The 19,637-nt window shown below is 48.3% G+C and overlaps 1 protein-coding gene across 1 annotated transcript in view; it reads left to right on the plus strand.

The window, feature by feature from the left end:
* SIAH3 (siah E3 ubiquitin protein ligase family member 3) overlaps positions 1 to 17,874 on the plus strand; it is a 70,571-nt gene extending 52,697 nt beyond the window's left edge. The window contains exon 2 of the mRNA XM_013968151.2: positions 16,941 to 17,874. Coding sequence (XP_013823605.2) covers positions 16,941 to 17,624 — 684 coding nt within the window. The 3' untranslated portion in view covers positions 17,625 to 17,874. The remainder of the gene's footprint in view (positions 1 to 16,940) is intronic.

Consider the following 19,637-nt stretch of genomic DNA (forward strand, 5'->3'; position numbering starts at 1 on the left):
TGGAAGGAGTGGAAGAATTGGGAGTACATCACATTTTTGCTAGAGTCTTGATGGCTACGCACTCCCCATCACACATGGTGGGCAGAGGGGGTGGGGTGGGGTTTCCACTCTACACCTCGGTTCCTTTCTAAGCCCTCACAAAGACATTTAAGTTTCACTTCGAGATCTGTCTGCAAAGATTTGTGACGATTAGCCAGGAAATTACTGTTAACTGCTTGGCCAAGTTCAAGTGATGTGGATATGCCAAGTTCCGGTAATGGGGAGAAACTGAAGAGACTTTCACTCACTCTGACTCTTCATCACGAGGCTGGCACGTTGGCAATGCTAGGATCGAGGACTTGTCATTCCTATGTTTTATGAAAGAAGGCCTTCCTGCCATCATCAACTTATCTCCCTTCTGAAATATTCCTGGATATTAGATTCATGGAAGAATTTTTTGGCCGTGGTGGTATAGGGGAAGGGCTGGGGAGGAGGATAAAGTCCTTCCAAACCTGGCTTCCTGCAAGGAATTTATACAGAGATCAGACCCTTAGAGTCTACATGGATTCTAGCTCCTTCCTCATCCCACCCAAGCCCCTTCCTTACCCTCTTTGCTTTTCTTCCCCCCAGTTCTCTCAGCGTGTGCATGCTCAGTGGCTCAGTGGTGTCTGACTCTTTGCGACCCCATGGAATGTAGCCTGCCAGGCTTGTCTGTCCTTGGGATTCTCCAGGCAAGAATACTGGAATGGGTTGCCATGCCTTCCTCCAGGGAATCTTCCCCACCCAGGGATCGAACCCAAGTCTCTTGCATCTCCTGCATTGCAGGGAGATTCTTTACTGCTTGAGCCATCAGGGAAGCACCCCACCCCCACCACTGGGTTTGACATTAACAGAGGAGGACGCAGAAAGGACAGGGCGGTTTGCTCTCAGCTTCTCTCTTCCCTGGTGGCTCAGATGGTAAAGCGTCTGCCTACAATGCGGGAAACCTGGGTTTGATCCTTGGGTCAGGAAGATCCTCTGGAGAAGGAAATGGCAACCCACTCCAGTACCCTTGCCTGGAAAATCCCATGGACGGAGGAGTGTGGTGGACTACAGTGCATGGGGTCGCAAAGAGTCAGACACGACTGAGTGACTTCACTTTCATTTTCACTTTCTCTCTACAAGACACCACAAAGAGCACACCCTGATCATTTTACAAATCCCTGCCTGACACCTATGAGCACGTGATCCCATTGCTCAGAAAGTCAGCTCTGAGAAGATGAGACTACATTGCCCTGTATGCCTCCCACGGCACATACTAATTGCTTACTATAGATTTGTTGAATGAATGGGTGAAGAAATGAATTCACTATGTGACGGCAGCAAGCTCTGGGAATTGGTGATGGACAGCGAAGCCTGGTGTGTTGCAGCCTATGAGGCTGCAAAGAGTGAGACACGACTTAGCAACTGAACAACAAGAAGTGTGACAGCATGGAAATCAACGGGCCTGCTGGAGAGGGTGATATTTGTTCGTTTATGTTTTACTACTTAAAACTCGGAGGAGGAAGCTGCTTCTAAATTCTGACCATGAAAACCCAATTAAACTAAATAGTGGGAAATTACAGGCAGCTATAAAAAAGTGAAGAATTTATTAATTAAAGCTAAACTCTCTCCTAAAAAATGAATTTAAATACTGTGAAAATAAAGAAGATAAACCAACTTCCCACTCTGTGCTTAAAAATTCCGTCAGTGCTCTGCCTTCCCTTCTTCCCCCTCTGCCCGTCCTGGGAAGCAAGTCCATGTTACCAGGCTCTGCCTGGATACTGGGGACCCCGCATGACTGACAGATCAAGTCGTTATCCTGCAGAAGAGGGGAGCCTATTATGAAGGTGCCCTCGAAGTTTGTTAAAGAACCAGAGAGTTAAGAGAAATGTCTGAAACCATTGAGAACCACCTATTTGAGTCCAAGAGATGCCCAGTAGGATCTAAGCTGACAGGAAGAGTGCGTCTAGCCCCTTGCTCCTCAAACTGTGGTCCATGACCCGGCAGCTTTGAAATCCAGGAATCTCAGTCCTACACACGCCTGCTGAGTCAGAGTCTGCTTTCTCCCAAGATGTCCAGGTCATTCGCATGCGTGCTGCGGTGTCTGAGCTAGACAGGTCCAGCCCCCTCTCAGTGGAGTGGTGAAAGGGGAGTTTTTCTGCTGGTGGAACTGCCAGGGATGCGATGGGAGGTTCACACAAGGGCAGGGCATGAACTTGCCCTTCTAGAACATCCCCTGAGAGCGAGGGGAATGATGGGGCGGTAGAAAGCCAGCCCAGCCCCCTTCCTGGGGTGACCCTGGAGGGGACCCACGCTGCAGGTGCTGTGCAGGGTTCAACCAGTGTAGCCTACAGAGGGCCCAGCTGGAGTCTGGGGCCCCGTGATCACCTTCCCCTTAGAAGATGGAGTGTCTGGGACTCTGGGAGAAAGTGAGGGAAATGGAACCAAAACGGGACCAATGTTGAAATGCAGCCATGGTGAATTCTAGAAAGAAATACAATTATGGGGACACTTTCAACTGCCTTGAAGTATATCGCACTAATTATCTTAGTGGACACTAATAATCATGTTCCTTAGAGACGCATGGTGACCGTAATAACTCAGAGATGAATATTGGATGAAGAAGTTATTAGGGACTGGCCGGACTGCTCACCCTCCAAGCCCAGCAGGCAGCAATTCTCCTTCTTGCCTTCCCATGTCAGCCCCCTTAAGCCTGAAATTTTTATTAAATATGTACCCAGCGACTGGGAGAGCTTTAGAGTCAATAAAACACCTGCCCCTACCTTGCTCAAGGGGATTGAGTCTGAGCCGTCAGCAGGGGTGAGGGGGGCCTCGCCCCAGAGAGAGGAGACACTCACGCAGCTCTCGGCCCACAGCCGGGGGCGGGTCTCCTCTAGTTCTCGGCCCTGCCCCGGTGTTAGTCTCAGTCCTTAGCCCCTCATCTAGACTGAAGAAAGTGCCTTCTGCTCCCAGGACCAAAGGGCTGGCCCTGCCCATTCCAGGCACGGCTGTGCATCCCTTCAATCCTTTCCTCTAATTTCCAGTCTCCCAGGAGGTGTCAGTCGTGACCCCATCTTCCAAGCCCAAGGGACTCTCACTCCCCATGGATGCCCAGCGCCTGGCCCTGCTGTAACTCCCATCCTTGTCCTCCAGTCGCCCTAGTAACTAGCATCACAGGCACCCAGATCCACAGAGGAGCAAATAAACACGTGGGAACATAAAAAAAAGGTTTCTGCCTTAAGGACCATACAATATGCCCATTTAACAGTGACCTGGAGACAAGAGCCATTCACACCCATTCCCCCAGGCTCCTTCTTTACTCTTTTTTAATACGGATTAAAAATCCGTATTAAAAATCTTAACGGTAAGATTCTTTTTTAAAAAAATATATTAATTTATTTACTTCTGGCTGAGCTGGGTCTTCATTGCTGCACACGGGCTTTCTCTAGTGGCAGCGAGCGGGGGCTGCTCTTGCTGCAGAGCCTGGGCTCCAGGGCGCAGGCTCAGTAGTTGTGGCACACAGGCTTAGTGGCTCTGCAGCGTGTGGGATCTTCCCGGACGGGGGATGGAACCCATGTCCCCTGCGTTGGCAGGCAGACTCTTAACCACTGGACTACCAGGGAAGTCCTTCTTTCTTCTTTTCTATTTGTTGCTTGGTTTATGTTTTTTCATGTATAGCAGGCAGTGAAGTACACAAATCTCTAGTACATAACCAGACAGATTTTGACAGATACATGCGTCCAACTGACCACTAAAGCATTTCCAGCCCCACCCCCTCCCAGAGATTCCCTCATGTCTCTTCCTAGTCAATGCACCCCCACACAAACCTCTCACCATAGGTCAACTGTACATGTTTTTGAACTTCATACACATGGGATCATTCAGGATGTACTCTTCTGCATCTAGCTTCTGTTAACCAAGACACTTCTGAAATGGACCCATAGGTGTAGCAGCCTTTCGTTGTCTTGTGACAGCTAGACAGCGTCCCAGCTTATACAGCAGTGTATCCATTGAAGGCACCCTTAGTGGTTTTTAGATTTCTAGCTACTGTGAATTAATCCTTCTATAAATATCTGTATGTATGTTTGCTGATCTTACTTTGCTCACTTCTGTCAGGGGCTCAATGTAACCAAAAGGAGCCTGAGATTTTACTCAACTGGTTGGCTCACAAAGTAGCCTACCTGTTTCACTGAGGCTGGCAGAAGACACAACACTCCTGGGTCAGAGATGACAGGCAATTTCTCACCCACAGCAACAGCAGCAGCCAGAATATTTGCATTTTTGCACCAGTTCCTTGAGAGCCAATCCCCAAAGAGTAATTAACACAGAGAAGGCCAAATGACACCCACCCACAGTAGGGTGCCTTACAAATGCTCGGGGAATTCTAATTTTTTTTCAAGTAATAATTTTTTTTGGCTGTGCCAGGACTTTGCTGTGGCATGTGGGATCTCTGATTGTTGCCACATGCAGGATCTTTAGTTGCGGCTCACGAACTCTCAGTTGTAGCATGTGGGATCTAGTTCCCTGACCAGGGATCAAACCCAGGCCCCCTGCATTGGTAGCACAGAGTCTTACTGGACCACCAGGAAGTAATTTTTTATAATGGACAGTAAGTATGCTTGCCCTTAGTTCTAGAGGGAGATACAATATCTGAGTCCCAAAGAATGTGAAAGCCGCTCAGTGGTGTCTGACTCTTTGTGACTCCATATACTATACAGCCCATGGAATTCTCCAGGCCAGAATACTGGAGTGGGTAGCCTTTCCCTTCTCCAGGGGATCTTCCCAACCCAGGGATCGAACCCAGGTCTCCCACATTGCAGGTGGATTCTTTACCAACTGAGCTATCAGGGAAGCTCCATCTGAGTCCCAAGGCTGTAACCAAATCTGTCTTTTGCTCCAGAGGGAAACAATATCTCTCTGTCTTAAGGCTGTTCAGTATACAAACATCCTTGAAAACATAGTCTGAAACAAAGGACACTGAATACCTGGCTTGCCAGGCGTACAGAAACGCAAGAGTTCAACAGAGAACTGTTTCCCAACAGATGAATGCTGAGGGGTCGAGGTGCTGAGTCAAAGCAGCTGGCTTGTATTTAGCTGTAGCAGATACTGCCCCAAAAGTGGCCCAACGTGACTGTACCAATTTATACTCCCATTAGCAGTGTCTGAGGTTTTACCTGCTCCACTTCCTTGCCCACACATGGTACTGTTGATCTGTTTCATTTAAGCCATCCCAGTGTGGCCATGCCTTTGTTTATTCAGGAACTCTTCCACATAGCAGATGCTTAGAGGTCATTTAAAATGATGGTTCAGATCAACATGAATATTATTGCCTTTACCAAATTTTCATTTGTCAACTCTATATTAATAGCCATATACCAGGTAAGCCGTGGGTAGTACAGGCATGAGGCTCGAGGAAGCAGACACACAGGGCAATCTTCTCTCAGGAAACATATTTTAAAGACGTAGAAAGGGACTTCCTTGGCAGTCCAGTAGTTAAGATTCCACGCTTCCAATGTAGGGGTTGTGGGTTTGATCCCTGGTCGAGGGACTAAGATCCCACATGCCTCGTGGTGCAGCCAAAAAAAAAAAAAGACATAGAAAGGGAGGAAGAGGCTCTCTCAAGCAAGGAGAGCCTGTCTTAGGGGAGGGCACTGCCTTACATAATGCCACTTAGGCCCGGCCACCATAGGTGACAGGCCCTAGGAGAAATGCTCAATCAATGGAGGAGAAAGGGATGAGCTTCTAAGAAGCTGGGGGGACCAATGTGCTCATAGAATTGCCTGAACTTTCCAGCAGCTTTGCACTGCCCCAAATGCTAGCAGATGGTGATGTTCAGTTGCTCAGTCATGTCCGACTCTTTGTAAACCCATGGACTGCAGCATGCCAGGCTTCCCTGTCCTTCAGCATCTCCCAGAGTCTACTGAAACTCATGTCCATTGAGTCGGTGATGCCATCCAACCATCTCATCTTCTGTCACCCTGCCTTCTCCTCCTCAATCTTTCCCAGCATCGTGGTCTTTTCCAATGAGTCAGCTCTTCATATCAGGTGGCCAAAGTATTGGAGCTTCAGCTTCAGCATCAGGCCTTCTAATGAATATTCAGGGTGGATTTCCTTTAGGATGGACTGGTTTGATCTCCTTACTGTCCAAGTAGATGATGATAATGAAGAGAATAACAATCAGTTATTGAGTACCTCCTATGTTTCAGGCACTCAACTAGGCTCTTTACATGTATTAAGTTACTCTGTACACTGCAGCCAGCATCCATTGGCTAGTGACGAGCTGAAAATACTGAGTAAGAAGCTTTCTACAAGTGCAAACACTAGATGGAGTGAGAGCTGTCAGGGAGGTTTGAGGGGGCTCTGGAAAGGTTTTGGTGTTTTTAGGATTCCATCCAATTCAGTTATGAGTCTAGAAATTATGTAGAGTGAATTTCCTTAGCTTACATCTTCAGCAGCTAGCTATTCAATAACCATGATAATAATAGTGATGATGGCAATAATGATAATAATATCTTCTTACTCTGGCTTAGGCACTATACCATGTGTTGGGTTGGCCAGAAAATTCACTTGGATTTTTCTGTAACAGGTTATGGATAAGCCCAAATAAACTTTTTGGCCAACCCAATATTTTGTATTTCATTCAGTCCTTACTCCAACCTTATGAGATATTACAATTCCCATCTTATAAAGGAAGAAACAAGAATGGAGAGGTTAATTAATGAGCCCACGGTTTCAGAGCTTTTAATAGCAAAGCCAGGATTCATACCCCGGCGGGTCTGCCTTCAAAAGTGTTTTCTCTTTCCCTACAGCTCTGTCCATCCACCTTTGGTCAAACGATACGCTTCCTATTTTAGGGGCAGGTTTATCGGAAGGCCCAATTTGCTAAAAATGATTATTGGGAATTAAGCGTGCTGTTGGAAGATGGATTTTCTTTTTTTTTTTTTTCTTGGTATGTGAAATGACCTGGTTCTCTGCTCTAGATTTATGCAGCTCTGGTGTTAGCCCAGGGATACTGAGCTGACAATCATTCTGGGAAAGACTAGGCTACATCCACGTCTGGCTGTAGACATTTCCTGACAGTGAGGCCATTCCCTGTCCCAGTCATCCTAAAGCAAGCCTCAGGGAGGAAACCAGAATTTTGAGCAGAGATCCTAAGCAGACAGAGAGGAAACCCTTGCTTCTATCATCTTGGACCTGGAAGATTTAGAGGAATGCAGATGTGTAGGCATGACTTCCTCAGTGCTGGGAGATTTGGAGATGGACTGGGAGCCAGGACGAGACGGGCCTGAAAGCCATCGTTTTTGCTGTTTAGTCGCTCAGTTGTGTCTGACTCTTTTGTCACCCCACGGACTGTACACACCACTCCCCTAGGCTCCTCTGTCCATGTGATTTCCCAGGCAAGAATACTGGAGTGGGTTGCCATTTCTTTCTCCAGGTGATCTTCCCGACCCAGAGGGAAAAGTTTAAGACCCAAAGGAATGTAACCATTCATTCAAACACAAAAAACAAACAAAAACAGTTATTGAGCTCTTTAAGGTACCTGATAATGTTCTAGAGATACAATAGTGAACACACCCAAATTCCTAGTCCCAAGAAACTTACATTGCAGTAGGGAAGACTGACAGTATACAAAAAAATGTATGACCTACATACACTATACTATATAGTTGTATAGAACTGAAAAATACTAGGAAGTGAACTAAAGCAGAGTAAGGGGATTGAGAGGGTTTCTTTAACAGTTAAGTGAAGGACAGCCTCGGAGTAGAGGCAGCTGTGGGACAGAGATGTGAATGGAGTGTGGCAATGAGCCGCGGGGGTATGTGGGATTGTTTTAAGTAAGGGGAATAGACAGCGCAAAAACCCTGGGGCAAGTGTGCAGATAGCGTGTTCAAAAAAACAGTAAGAGGTCAATGTGCTTAGGCTGAGTAGCAAATAGGAGGCAGAGAAAAAAAAAAAAAGATGATGCAAAGAATGTGGGGTTTTGTTCTTTGAAGCATAGTTGATTTACAATGTGTTAATTTCAGGTTTACAGCAAAGTGATTCAGTTATGCATATAAGAATATATATATTTCCTTTTTCACATTCTTTTCCACTGTAGGTTATTGAGAGGATTGAATATAGTTTCTGCGCTATATAGCAGGTCCTGGCTGTTTATCTATTTTATATACAGTCGTGTATATCTGTTAATCCCAGATTCCCAGTTTATATCTCCTCCTCTCTTTCCTCTTTGGTAACCATAAGTTTGTCTTCTACATCTGTGAGTCTATTTCTGTTTTATAAATAAGTTCATTCTATCACTTTTTTAGATTGCATATATATGTGATATCATATATTTGTCTGACTTCCCTTGGTATGGTAATATCTGGCTCCATCTATATTGTTGCAGATGGCATTATTTCATTTTTTATGACTGAGTAATATTGCCTTATATATTTAATGTGTTTTTATATATATATATACACCACATTTTTTTAATCCACTCATCTGTCTATAGACATTTAAGTTGCTTCTACGTCATGGATATTATAAACAGTGATGCTATGAACATTGGGCTACAGGTGTGTTTGTGAATTAGTTTTCATCTTTTCTGGATATATGCCCTGGAGCAAGATTGCTGAATCCTATGGTAGCTCTATTTTTAGTTTTTAAAGGACTCTCCATACTGTTTCCATAGTGGCTGCACCAATTTAAATTCTAAAAATGTAGGAGGCTCCCTTTTGTCCACACCCTCTCCAGCATTTATTATTTGTAGACTTTTTTGATGATGGCCATTCTGACCAATGTGATTTCACGGTTTGATATGCATTTCTCTAAGAATTTGTGAGGCTGAACATTTTTGTGTGTGCTTACTGGCCACCTGTAGGTCTTCTAGAGCATGTTGGTTCTTGATGGCACACACAGAGTTTGTGTTTCATCCTGACAGGGATGGAAGACCATTAAAAGATTTTGTGATAAAAGTTACAGTCTGCATGAGACCAAGAATGGATGCAGGAAGACTTGTGTATTCATTTCTTAGGGCTGCCATGCAAATTACCATAAATTTGGTGGCTCAAAATACTAGAACTTTATTTTCAATGGTTCCAGAGGCCAAAATGCTAAAATCGTGTTGTCAACAGGCCCATGCTCCCTCTGCAGGCTGTAGGAGAGAATCCTCCCTTGCCTCTTCTGGTTCTGATGCTCCAGCTGTTCCCTGGCTTGTGGCAGCCCCACTCCAGCCTCCACCACCATCCTCACACAGCTTTCTCCTCTGTGTCTATGTCTTCTTCCCTTCTGTCTCTTCCAAGAACACTTATCACTGGATTTAGGGCCTCTCTGGATAATGCAGGGTGATCGCCTCTTGAAATCCTTCATTTATTTAGATCTGCAAAGACCCTTTTCTCACAGAAAGTCACATTTACAGTTCCAGGGGTTAGGATGTAGACCTATCTTTTGGGGGTCACCTTTCAACTCAATACAACTAGTTAGGAGGCTGCCACCTTAGCCCAGAAAGGCAGTGAGGCTGACTTGCCTTAGATTGGCGGCAGCCAGATGGTGAGTGGCTGGACTGTATTAGGGTGAGAGCTCAATGGGGAAGAGTCACTCACTCAGCATCTCCAGGAATATTTCTTGGGTACCAACCATGTTCCAAGCTCTGCCAGCACTGAGGATACAGCAGGGAAGAAAAGATGCAATGTTCAGGGACCTGAGTTCACATCACAGTCCCCCAGCAAAGCTGGATGCTCAGTGTATCCTGTGTCACAGAGGAACGCAGGGCAGACAGACAGAGGAACGCAGGGCAGACAGACAGAGGAACACAGGGCAGACAGACAGAGGAACGCAGGGCAGACAGACCTGTCCTGGACAGCACGGAACACCGGAAGGAGGAGTGCAACTTAGCCAGGCCACGGCGTGCACTGTAGGTGGGCGATGGGGAGGGTAGCGAGCCCAGCTGGAGAGAGCTGAACTTATGGAATGTCTGGTCAAGATGTCTTTAAAGAACCACACAAACAAGGGTGGCATGAGGTCTTGGGGCAGCCTGGCCATCAGCATGTCTCGGACCACCAGGACGAACTGCCACCCACGCACAGCCTGCCAAAGTTGAGTGCTGCTCAAGTTTGCTTTGACATGTGTAACTGTTTTTAGCAGCTCACCCCCTCCCTTAACGTGACAGCCCTGATCCTACCTATAGCAACACCAGGCACACGAGCAAAACCGTTGCCCACAACCTGAGGTTGTTCAGATTGGCTGAGATTGTGCTCCTAGCATGCTAAGCCCTGCCCTTGAGTCACCCCGGGGTCCTGAAGTCATCCCATACAGATGCTTACAGTCTTTAGGTAATTAAATCTTAACCTATCAACGGCTCCCTAGAGGCCCTGGGATTCACTTGCTGGCTGCAGATATAAAAATCTGATGACTCCAAAAGTTGCTTTTAAGGAAAGGTCTTTCATCTATATGACTCATAAAACTTATTAGTATGCTCAAAACCCCACGGAGGAAAGGCGGAGTCGGAGAAGAAATAGCGATCCCTCCGCCACTGGTGCGGGATTCCTCCGCTGCGCGGTTTGGTCGCAGACCCGCCCCTAACGCTCGCGGGGCTGGAGGCCAAAGAGCCGGCCAACGCCCACACGCTGCCTGTCTGGATACCTCGAAGCCAGAGATCAAGGGAAGCGACTCTTCGAATATGTCGTACCCGCCTGCTTTAATAATTAGCCCTTTGAGATGATCCGGAGACCGCAGTCACCGGCCAGCAGCCTGTCTCACTTTCTTCTTACTGAGGTTTCGTCTTGCACTGCGATGAGTCCCAAGACAGAGGCAAGTGGACACCCCCAGCCCACCCATCCAAGCTCCAGCCAGTCCCCCACTGGCCACACCTCACGTCTGCCATTGCCCGCCTTCTGATACTGGATCCTAGAAATAGCTCAGGCTCCTGGAAGCTGAGTCAAGAGTCCTTAGGTAGGGAATTCTAGGACCCCTGTTATCTGGAGTGTGGCCTAGAAGGGCCAGTTCAGGGTGAGAGGGCCAGTGGGCCCTCATCTTAAAGGGGAGGGAGCAGCTGGGGGCGGGCTGTAATCTTGGGGTGAAGTTGCTTCTTGGTGATTGTTGACAGAAAACGAATGAGGCTGTATGGGGGCGTCCAGCCTTCTGTTAGGTCACTGGTCCTAGTGGGGAAAGTGGGTCCAGATCAGTCTAACAGGTGGGCGTCGGTCCAGCAGACCAGCCTTCCCAGATGGTAAGAAATCATCTGCTGTGAATAAAGAGAACGCTGAGACTCGGGGAGTAATCGCTGTAAAAAGTAAAAGCAAAGAGAGTGCCTAACTGGCAGGAGAAGTTGCTTCTTCAGCACTGTTATTGTACTTCCTGGATGGCAGGTGGACACGAACCAGTGCCTGGACGTGAATCAGGTCCCACTGTCCCGTCACTGTTGAGTTCTGGGGGAGGAACCACCAGGAGACCAAACTGATGAGCCCACAGCTATCGACTCATGCTCACCCATGTGCACACACATACACACCCACGTATTTCTACAGGAAAGAAGGGTAGAGGACAGAGCCTCTGACCCAAGGCCAGTGGCCTTTGCATGGATACGCTCCAGGACATGGCTCCAGATACGAACCACTCATTCATCCATTCACTCAAGCAGCAAATACTCACTGAGAGTCTGCAGATGCCAGACACTGCACAGTGCTGGCTTTGCCCATCACGAGACCAAACAGGGAGCAAAGTCAACACAATCCCTACCCTCTTTGACTTCCAAGCTACCTAAAGAGAGAAAGCCACCCACCCTGTGATTTTTCCAAATGATTTGAAATAAATGCAGTAGTGAACTGTATAGACAGATCTTAACTGCTGCTTGACTTCACAGGTCAAGGAGGGAGGGAGCATCTCTGTCTTACTAGGGCAGATGGTCTCAAAGACACAAGACCAGCCAGGACCATGGTGGACACCTGCTGGGTGGCCACGGGCCAGGATCCAGGAACTCAAGAAAGGCCCAGGGTGCTTGAGGACTGAGTTATATTTTTGCTCTCACAGTGCTGTCCACATATTTCTTCCCAGCCTCTCACACAGCCAGGGTCTGGATTTATAAGACGATCAGCTTGGTCAGGAGATTTTTGAGACCATAGGTACAGTACCTGTGTAGACACCTGTATGAATACCTTTCACCCCTTTGCACCCACAGACCTTGGTTTTTAAAATCGATCCACCCAAATTTTTATCTTCCTCTTTTCACAGTAATAACTCGTTTCCCTCTTCTCTAATTAGTTATGGCATATATGGGGCTTCCTGGTGGTACTAGTAGTAAAGAACCCATCTGCTGATATAAGGGATGCAAGTTCAGTCCCTGGGTTGGGAAGATCCCCTGGAGAAGAGCATGGCAACCCACTCCAGGATTCTTGCCTGGAGAATCCCATGGACAGAAGGCTGCAGTCTGTGGAGTTGCAAAGAGTCAGACATGAGTGAAGTGATTTAGCACACACTCACACATGGCATATATAGCTGAGGACTCAAAGTTTCTGTGTATTTGCTAACCAATGTCTCCTTGCTCAATTTAGATAATTTTGACTGCCAGCAAGAAAAGTTTGTATGTATGTAGTGATCTAACAAGAAAAAGATTCTAATATTCTTAGAGATGGCATCAGACCATGCTAAGTCCTTGACTCAGTGGCTAGATTCAGAAATAGTTATGGAACAAACTCCTGGGTTCATCCTTAAAGTACAGAATTATTCTGAAATGTTTTACCCAATCTTAGTACATCTATTACGCTGATTAACAAACTACTAATTTCACCAATGGAAACCTCTGTGGAAATGTTAATTAGCAGCATCTGGTGTGGATCAGAAATATGGATACTAAGCGAGGCAATTGTAGTCATTATCTCTGAAGTGTGGCCTTTCAGATAAAATGTTAGGTGATCACCTCGAAGTGTGAATTCCTGATTAGGGAATTGACAGCCCCTGGAGTGTAGGTTAAAAATGTACACATTTCTATCACAATCTCTCAACTGAAGCATTTTAAAGAAAATTACAGACATTATCATGCTGCCCACATGAAGATCTCATTCATTCAGTGCTCTAAGTATAACAGTCTGGGGAAAAGCAGCATAAGACACATTTTTGAAGGAAGACAGTCTAGTGGAAATAAAAGCCCCATCGTTGTTTTCTATCTCAGCGTAACTTATTTCTTGACTGTTTGGTGGAAGCTTTTCCAGAGTCCTCCTGGGTTTTGTGTGCACACGTACACTCAGGTTTTGAGAGGAGGGGAGGTGAGAAAATGGAATGGGAAACACTAAACCTTCAGCCTTGACCATCCTTCCCAGAAACAGAGGGAGTTTTTAAACACTACAGAGTGGGACCTGGAGCAGATACAATGACTCTTCCGTCTTTGCAGACCTGATGGCCCGGCTAGGTTCTGGCCATGACTGACTGTTTTCCAACGTCCTGGTTGTTGTTGTTGTTCAGTCTCAAGGTCATGTCCGACTCTTTGTGACCCGATAGACTGCAGACCACCAGGCTTCTCTGTCCTCCACTATCGTCCAGAGTTTGCTCAAATTCATGTTCATTGACTTGGCGATACTACCTAGCCATCGCATCCTCTGCCACCCCCTCCTCCTTTTGCTTACACTCCTTCCCAGCATCGGGGTCTTTTCCAACATTCTGATATCTGCCCTGAAATATAAGTCCTCCCCATCTTCTCTCCTGTGTGTGAAATACATCGATAGCATTGCTGAAAGTACTGAAAGCTTCACTTCATTAACTCTCATAAATAAGGACATGAGCAAACTCAAAACCCATGACTGTCATTTGAAATTGGGTGCAAAACCCACCTTCAGCTGAAATGCCTCCATTAGCATGGCACTGTTCCTGGCATCAGGCAGAAGGACAGAGCAGTCCTCCAAATGAGCTCACAGATCAGAGGGAGCAGAGGCTGGAGAAAGGGTCACGGGGTATTTCCAGGGCCAGGTTTCCTCTTTGGACACCAGGAGTTGGAGGGATAGCCATGACCAACCATGGGAGTGTAGCTGATGAAATTAAGGAAGATGTCTTTAAATTCAATTACACCCTCAGTGGAAATGGTCTCACTAATGCTTGCAGAGAGAATTATACCCAGTCCATAAAGCCTAACATTTCTAAACCCAATTTTGCGAGTTATTCTAAAGGTTAATTCAAGATCTCTCTTCCAAATGGCAAGTTAAGGACAGCCAATGGAAGGAAGGCCTCCTCGGACTGACTGAGGGGTTTATCAGCCTGGAAGAGTTCATTAGTTTTAATTAGTGTAATCACTAATGTTGCATTAACAGTTTAGTGAAGGAAAGTAATTACTCACACATCCACTGTATGAGATGGGAAGATTAGAATTCATTTTCCAAAACGATTAGCATTTTGCCAATTAAAAGAATCCCTTCTCCCAGCCAGCGGCCCTGTGACCTCGCTCACCCCGATGATCGTGTATATAAATGAAACAGATTTTGCATCAGGAGAAGGAGCAGGAAGAAATGAAGGATTAAGGCTGTGTTTATTCTCAGCACCTTCCCAGGGCACAGCAAGCAAGTGCAGGGGTCTCTGTGAGTTTACGACGTATCTGCATAGTCATTCACTCTGGAATACACCGCTGGCGGCCTTGTTACCCTGCAGCAATTAAACAGTGGGAAGGCCAGGGGAAGATGAGGCCAGAAGGAAGGAAGGGGAGAGTCTGGGCCGATCATGGCTCGAGTCCAGGGGTTGGACAAGTGCCAGGAATCCACTGCGGGCCCCATCTTGAGTGTGAGCTCTACTGCTGGGCTTGGGGCATCACACTGCCCGAGGGGGCTCCCTAAAGCCCTTGGGCCCTCCTACCGATTGCCCCTAGGGCTGGGTGCCACCTCCGTGCCCACTCTTTGGCAACATGGTCCAACTGCTCTCCGGCCCTGCTCCTCGCCATCTCTGCCAGATCCCCTAGCAACAGCCACTTGGAACTTCTCATTTCTTAGACATCCCATGTTCTTTCAGATCCAGCTCCTTGGAACATGTTACTCACAAACCTTTTGCCCGTTTCGTTAGAGCATCGCCCTTCCTGCTTCACCGAGAGTAGACAGCCTTCGCACTGACCAGAACAGCACCGCCCCCACTTTGCACACTCAGAGTCCCTCCCAGTATCCTGCATCCTTGCACTGTGTTATGTTACACTAATCACAATGAGCCGCTGAGACGGGAGCAGGGATTGTACCCTGTTCAGTATTCTCAGCCCATGCCCAGGCGGTGCACGTGTCAGCTGGTTGTGTATACATTTTCATCAGACGGCTTAATGATTGTGGACTGATATCAGCCCTCCCTACCTCCCCCACATCAGCCTTATCAAAGCCCAGCCGAGGAAGCCCAGTGTGGTGGGATCAAGGAACATCACAAAGGGGACTGAGGCATCTGCATGCAGGTGGACAGTCCCTCTTCACAAGCACATTTCCAAGGGGAGCTGACCCGGGCTGAGTGCATCTCCCGGGCTTCCTTCTGATTGCATCCAGCCAACCGGAGGCACCAGCAAGAGGCTGGACGGAGGGAGGAAAGGGAGGCCGTGGTGTTTCTTCCTAACTCCCTCCTTACTTTGATTTTATATCAATACTGCCTGCATGCTTGCTAAGCCGCTCCAGCCGTGTCCAACTCTTTGTAACCCTATGGACGGTAGCACACCAGGCCCCTCTGTCCATGGGATTCTCCAGGCAAGAAGACTGGAGTGGGTGGCCATGCCCTCCTCCGGGGGATCTTCCCAGCCCAGGGATCAAATCTGCGTCTCTTAACGTGTCCCTGCGTCAGCAGGTGGGTTCTTTACCACTAGTGCCACCTAGGAAGCCTGGTAGTGAGCCCCTCCCTGGTAAGTTGTTCTTTAACAATGAGTCTAAAGCAGGACAGAAGTGTGCCTGGTAGAGCCAAGTCCCAGGAGTCACAGCTGAGACTCCCGCCCTGGGGACCACAGTCCAGCTGCACACAGTCAGCTCTGCACGCCATGCTTGTTTTTCAACCCAGAAGGGCACCCCAGATAGTACCAATCCCAGGCAGCACTGGAAGGACAAATTGGTATTTACCGAAATTTGGTTCTAAAAAAAACACTGATGATAAAATGGGGGGGGGGGGGAGGAAATCCATTGACCTCCAGTCCCTGCACAAAAATATCAACAATATCAAAAAAGAACAAAAAAATTGATTTCTTTGTTACTTAGGACCATCATAATGCATGCTATTCGAAGGGGGAAATTGCCTGTTTGAGTATCTTATTAAAGAATCAGAAAGGCATAATAAATATTGCATTTTCTTGGACTGAGTTTTCAGAATCTCAACCACCCAAGACATCCACCATGTCCCTCATTTTTTTTTAGTTTTTTTTTTTGTAATATACTAATACATTTGGAAAGTCTCTTCTTGCAGGAGGAATCTTTTGAAGGAGGTTCTGTTTTCAAATGGGTAAATTTACATTCTCTCCTAAAATGACATGCAGATGTACAGATGTTTCAGCATCTAAATTTGGCAAAATATGCAAAACAATGAATTCGGTCTCATTAACCTATTTGTCAAAACAGATAATAACAAGTGTTGACAAAGACATGGAGAAATCGGAACCCTTTTACTTGGCTGATGGGAATGTAAAATGTTCTGCCATTTCAGAAAACAGTCTGGCAGTTCTCTCTCTCTCTCTCTCTCTTTTTTTTTTTTTTTCACAAAGTAAAGCTTTTGTCTACCTGTATCGGTTGGAGAGGGAAAGGGCAACCCACTCCAGTATTGTTGCCTGAAAATCCCAAGGACACAGGAGCCTGGTGGGCTAAAGTCCATGGTGTCTGAAAGAGTCAGGCACAACTGAGTTGGTGAATTTGCTTTCCACACTCTGAACCTGCGGGTTGGTGGCGGGTTGGGGGGGCAGCAGCGGGGGGGTGGTCCTCAGCCAGAGAGACTGATCTCGCGGCCACGAACCCACTAAGGCTCTCCTCCGTCTCTTACAGTATGTGTCCAGCCGACATGCCGTCGCTCAGAGCGCCCCGGAGCCCAGCAGCTACCCGCCTCCGCACGCCCCCCCCCACCACTGCCACCACCACTGCCCCCGCCAGCCCCGGCACCGCCTCTGCCACCACGCCCGGCCCCACCACCTGCACCACCAGGAGGCGGGGCCGCCTGCCGCGCGGGTGATGCCCTGCCTGTGCCCCTTGTTCTCCTGCCAGTGGGAGGGCCACCTGGAGGTGGTGGTGCCCCACCTCCGGCAGATGCACAGGGTGGACATCCTCCACGGGGCCGACATTGTCTTCCTGGCCACGGACATGCACCTCCCGGCGCCGGCCGACTGGCTCATCATCCACTCCTGCTTCGGCCACCACTTCCTGCTGGTGCTCAGGAAACAGGAGAGGCACGCTGGGCACCCCCAGTTCTTCGCCACCATGATGCTGATCGGGACCCCCACCCAGGCCGACAGCTTTACCTATCGCCTGGAGCTCAACAGAAACCACCGATGTCTCAGGTGGGAGGCCACGCCCCGGTCTATCCTGGAGTGCGTGGACTCGGTCATCACCAACGGGGACTGCCTCGTCATCGGCACCTCGCTGGCCCAGCACTTCTCCGACAACGGCAGCCTGGCTATCGGGATCGCCATCTCTGCGGCCACGGAGATCTGCTCCTCAGAGGCTGAGATGTGAGACAGAGGCCACCGGACACTCGCGTGCGGCCACCCCTCCACTGAGAAGCTCTGCCTGGGTCCTCAGATCTCCGTGTGCCAGGCCTCGGGCTCCTTTCTATTCTTCTCCCTCCTCCCCTCCTTCCTTTTTGTTTTTTTGTCTCAGGTACTTTGTGGTATCTGGTATCTGTGTGCCACGGGCATTATATTATGTAAACGTCCTGTGATGCAAGACCTTGGTGTGACGTTTGTCCTGATTTGTTGGTGTAGTTTTACAGAACGCTTCTTAATCGGATTCCATCAGAATGGGGATTGCTCGCCACCCGCAGTTCCCTTCTCTCCTGCTTCTCAAACGAGCAACAGTCACCAAGGTCACGAGGCAGACTCTTGGGGTTGAAAGGAGTCTGAGTGTCCACGTCATTTCCCCCTCCACCTTTTAGTCTGTTTCAGACTGAGCTAACTCTGAAAGGCGTGGAGATAGCAGATTATGGAAGGGGACCTGGCCAGCTCAGGGGTGTGTATTGCAGACCAGCTAGACACAACTCTGCCCCGAGGTTTCCCAGGAACCTCGGGGGCCACGCTGCTTAGACACGAGATGGTATCTCCTCCAGGGTGCAGAGCTGGAGGTACCATCATGCCATGTGTCCTCTGGGTTGATCCTGGGGTTCAGGGGAGCAGGCAAGAGGTTGAACCCTCTTTTGGCAGGCTGCTGTGAGCTTGCCCTCAGCCCAGGCCATTTTTTTCCTGCTCTGAAATCAGAGGCCTCAAGGGTTTGGTGCTTTCTAGAAAACCTCTTTGCCCTTCATTGAGCAAGTCATAGAAAAGAATGGGCAGACACAGGGGAAGAGAACCAGCCAAAAAAAGCAAAAGATAAAATTAATCTCCTACCTCTGGGAGGGCATTCTCCCTGGAGAGAGCTTTATTATCAAGTTATCAAATCCATCAGTGTTTTCCCTTGGGGTGGAGTGCTTTTGTATCCAGCAAGGATTCCTCTGTGCTCACGACAGTTCATAACCAGAACCATGACTCAGCAGCAGACACAAGGAACTCGGAGGGTGCACCTGGTCCTCTGGCCCGGAGGCCTGGCCCCATCACTTAGACACCTGGGAGGGTCCTCTTTCCTTTCCTTCTAAAATGCCCTGGTGGTCCAGTGGTTAAGACTCTGCGCTTCCAATGCCGGAAGCGTGGGTTCGATTCCTGCTCGGGAAACCAAGATTCCCACAAACCACGTGATGCAGGTGAAAAAAAAAAATACATGAAACATCCCGAGGGCTCCATTCAGCATGCAGATGTTATCACTGGCCAGTCTGCATCCACCACTCTGCTGCAGGGTGAGTGAAGAGGCCGCAAAAACCCACATTGCCTGCAGGTGCAGCGGCTTTCTCTTAACCGGCTTTCTCTTAATCCGGCTGTCAGAACAATATGCCAACGTCTTGCTGTGGAAGTCTCTTGGGTTTTTGAAGAAAGTAAGCACGTTTAGTCAACGTCGTCTCTTCTAATGGAAGCTGAACACCTGTAAGTCTTCCCAGGAGGTCCTCTCCTAACCTCCTTATCATTTTTGTTCTCTCCTTGGCCACTCCCCAGCCGCACCAGAAGCATGGACCCCCCGAGCCCCACATGATGCTCACTAGTGGACCTTTCGCCAACCAGACATTGCTCTCAGCCCCATACCCTCACCTTGGCCGTCTCGGCTGGGTCCTGGCAGGCCTCCCACTGAGGACTTAGTTTCCGGCAGCCTGCCCTGGCTGGGCATCAGCCATCTTTTCTCAGCCAAAAATAACTGATCCTGAAACACAACAGCAACCTTCCCCCAACAATCCTGTGGTCACCTGCGCTGTCAACCTCCAGCTCCAGCTCCAAAAGGGCAGTGCCAGTCCACAGAGGAGTGCATAATGCAGCCCCCTCTACTTACACAGTAACCGCTTGGGCCCGGGAGCTGAGTTTTATTCTCTGAGAGCCCTAAGGAGGCTAATAAACATCGTGTTACTGATGGAGGCAGACGCCAGCTCTGCAGCCCCAAGGAAAGAGTTGTGGG

Source organism: Capra hircus, chromosome 12 (genome assembly GCF_001704415.2).
Source record: "Capra hircus breed San Clemente chromosome 12, ASM170441v1, whole genome shotgun sequence".
NCBI lineage: Eukaryota > Metazoa > Chordata > Mammalia > Artiodactyla > Bovidae > Capra > Capra hircus.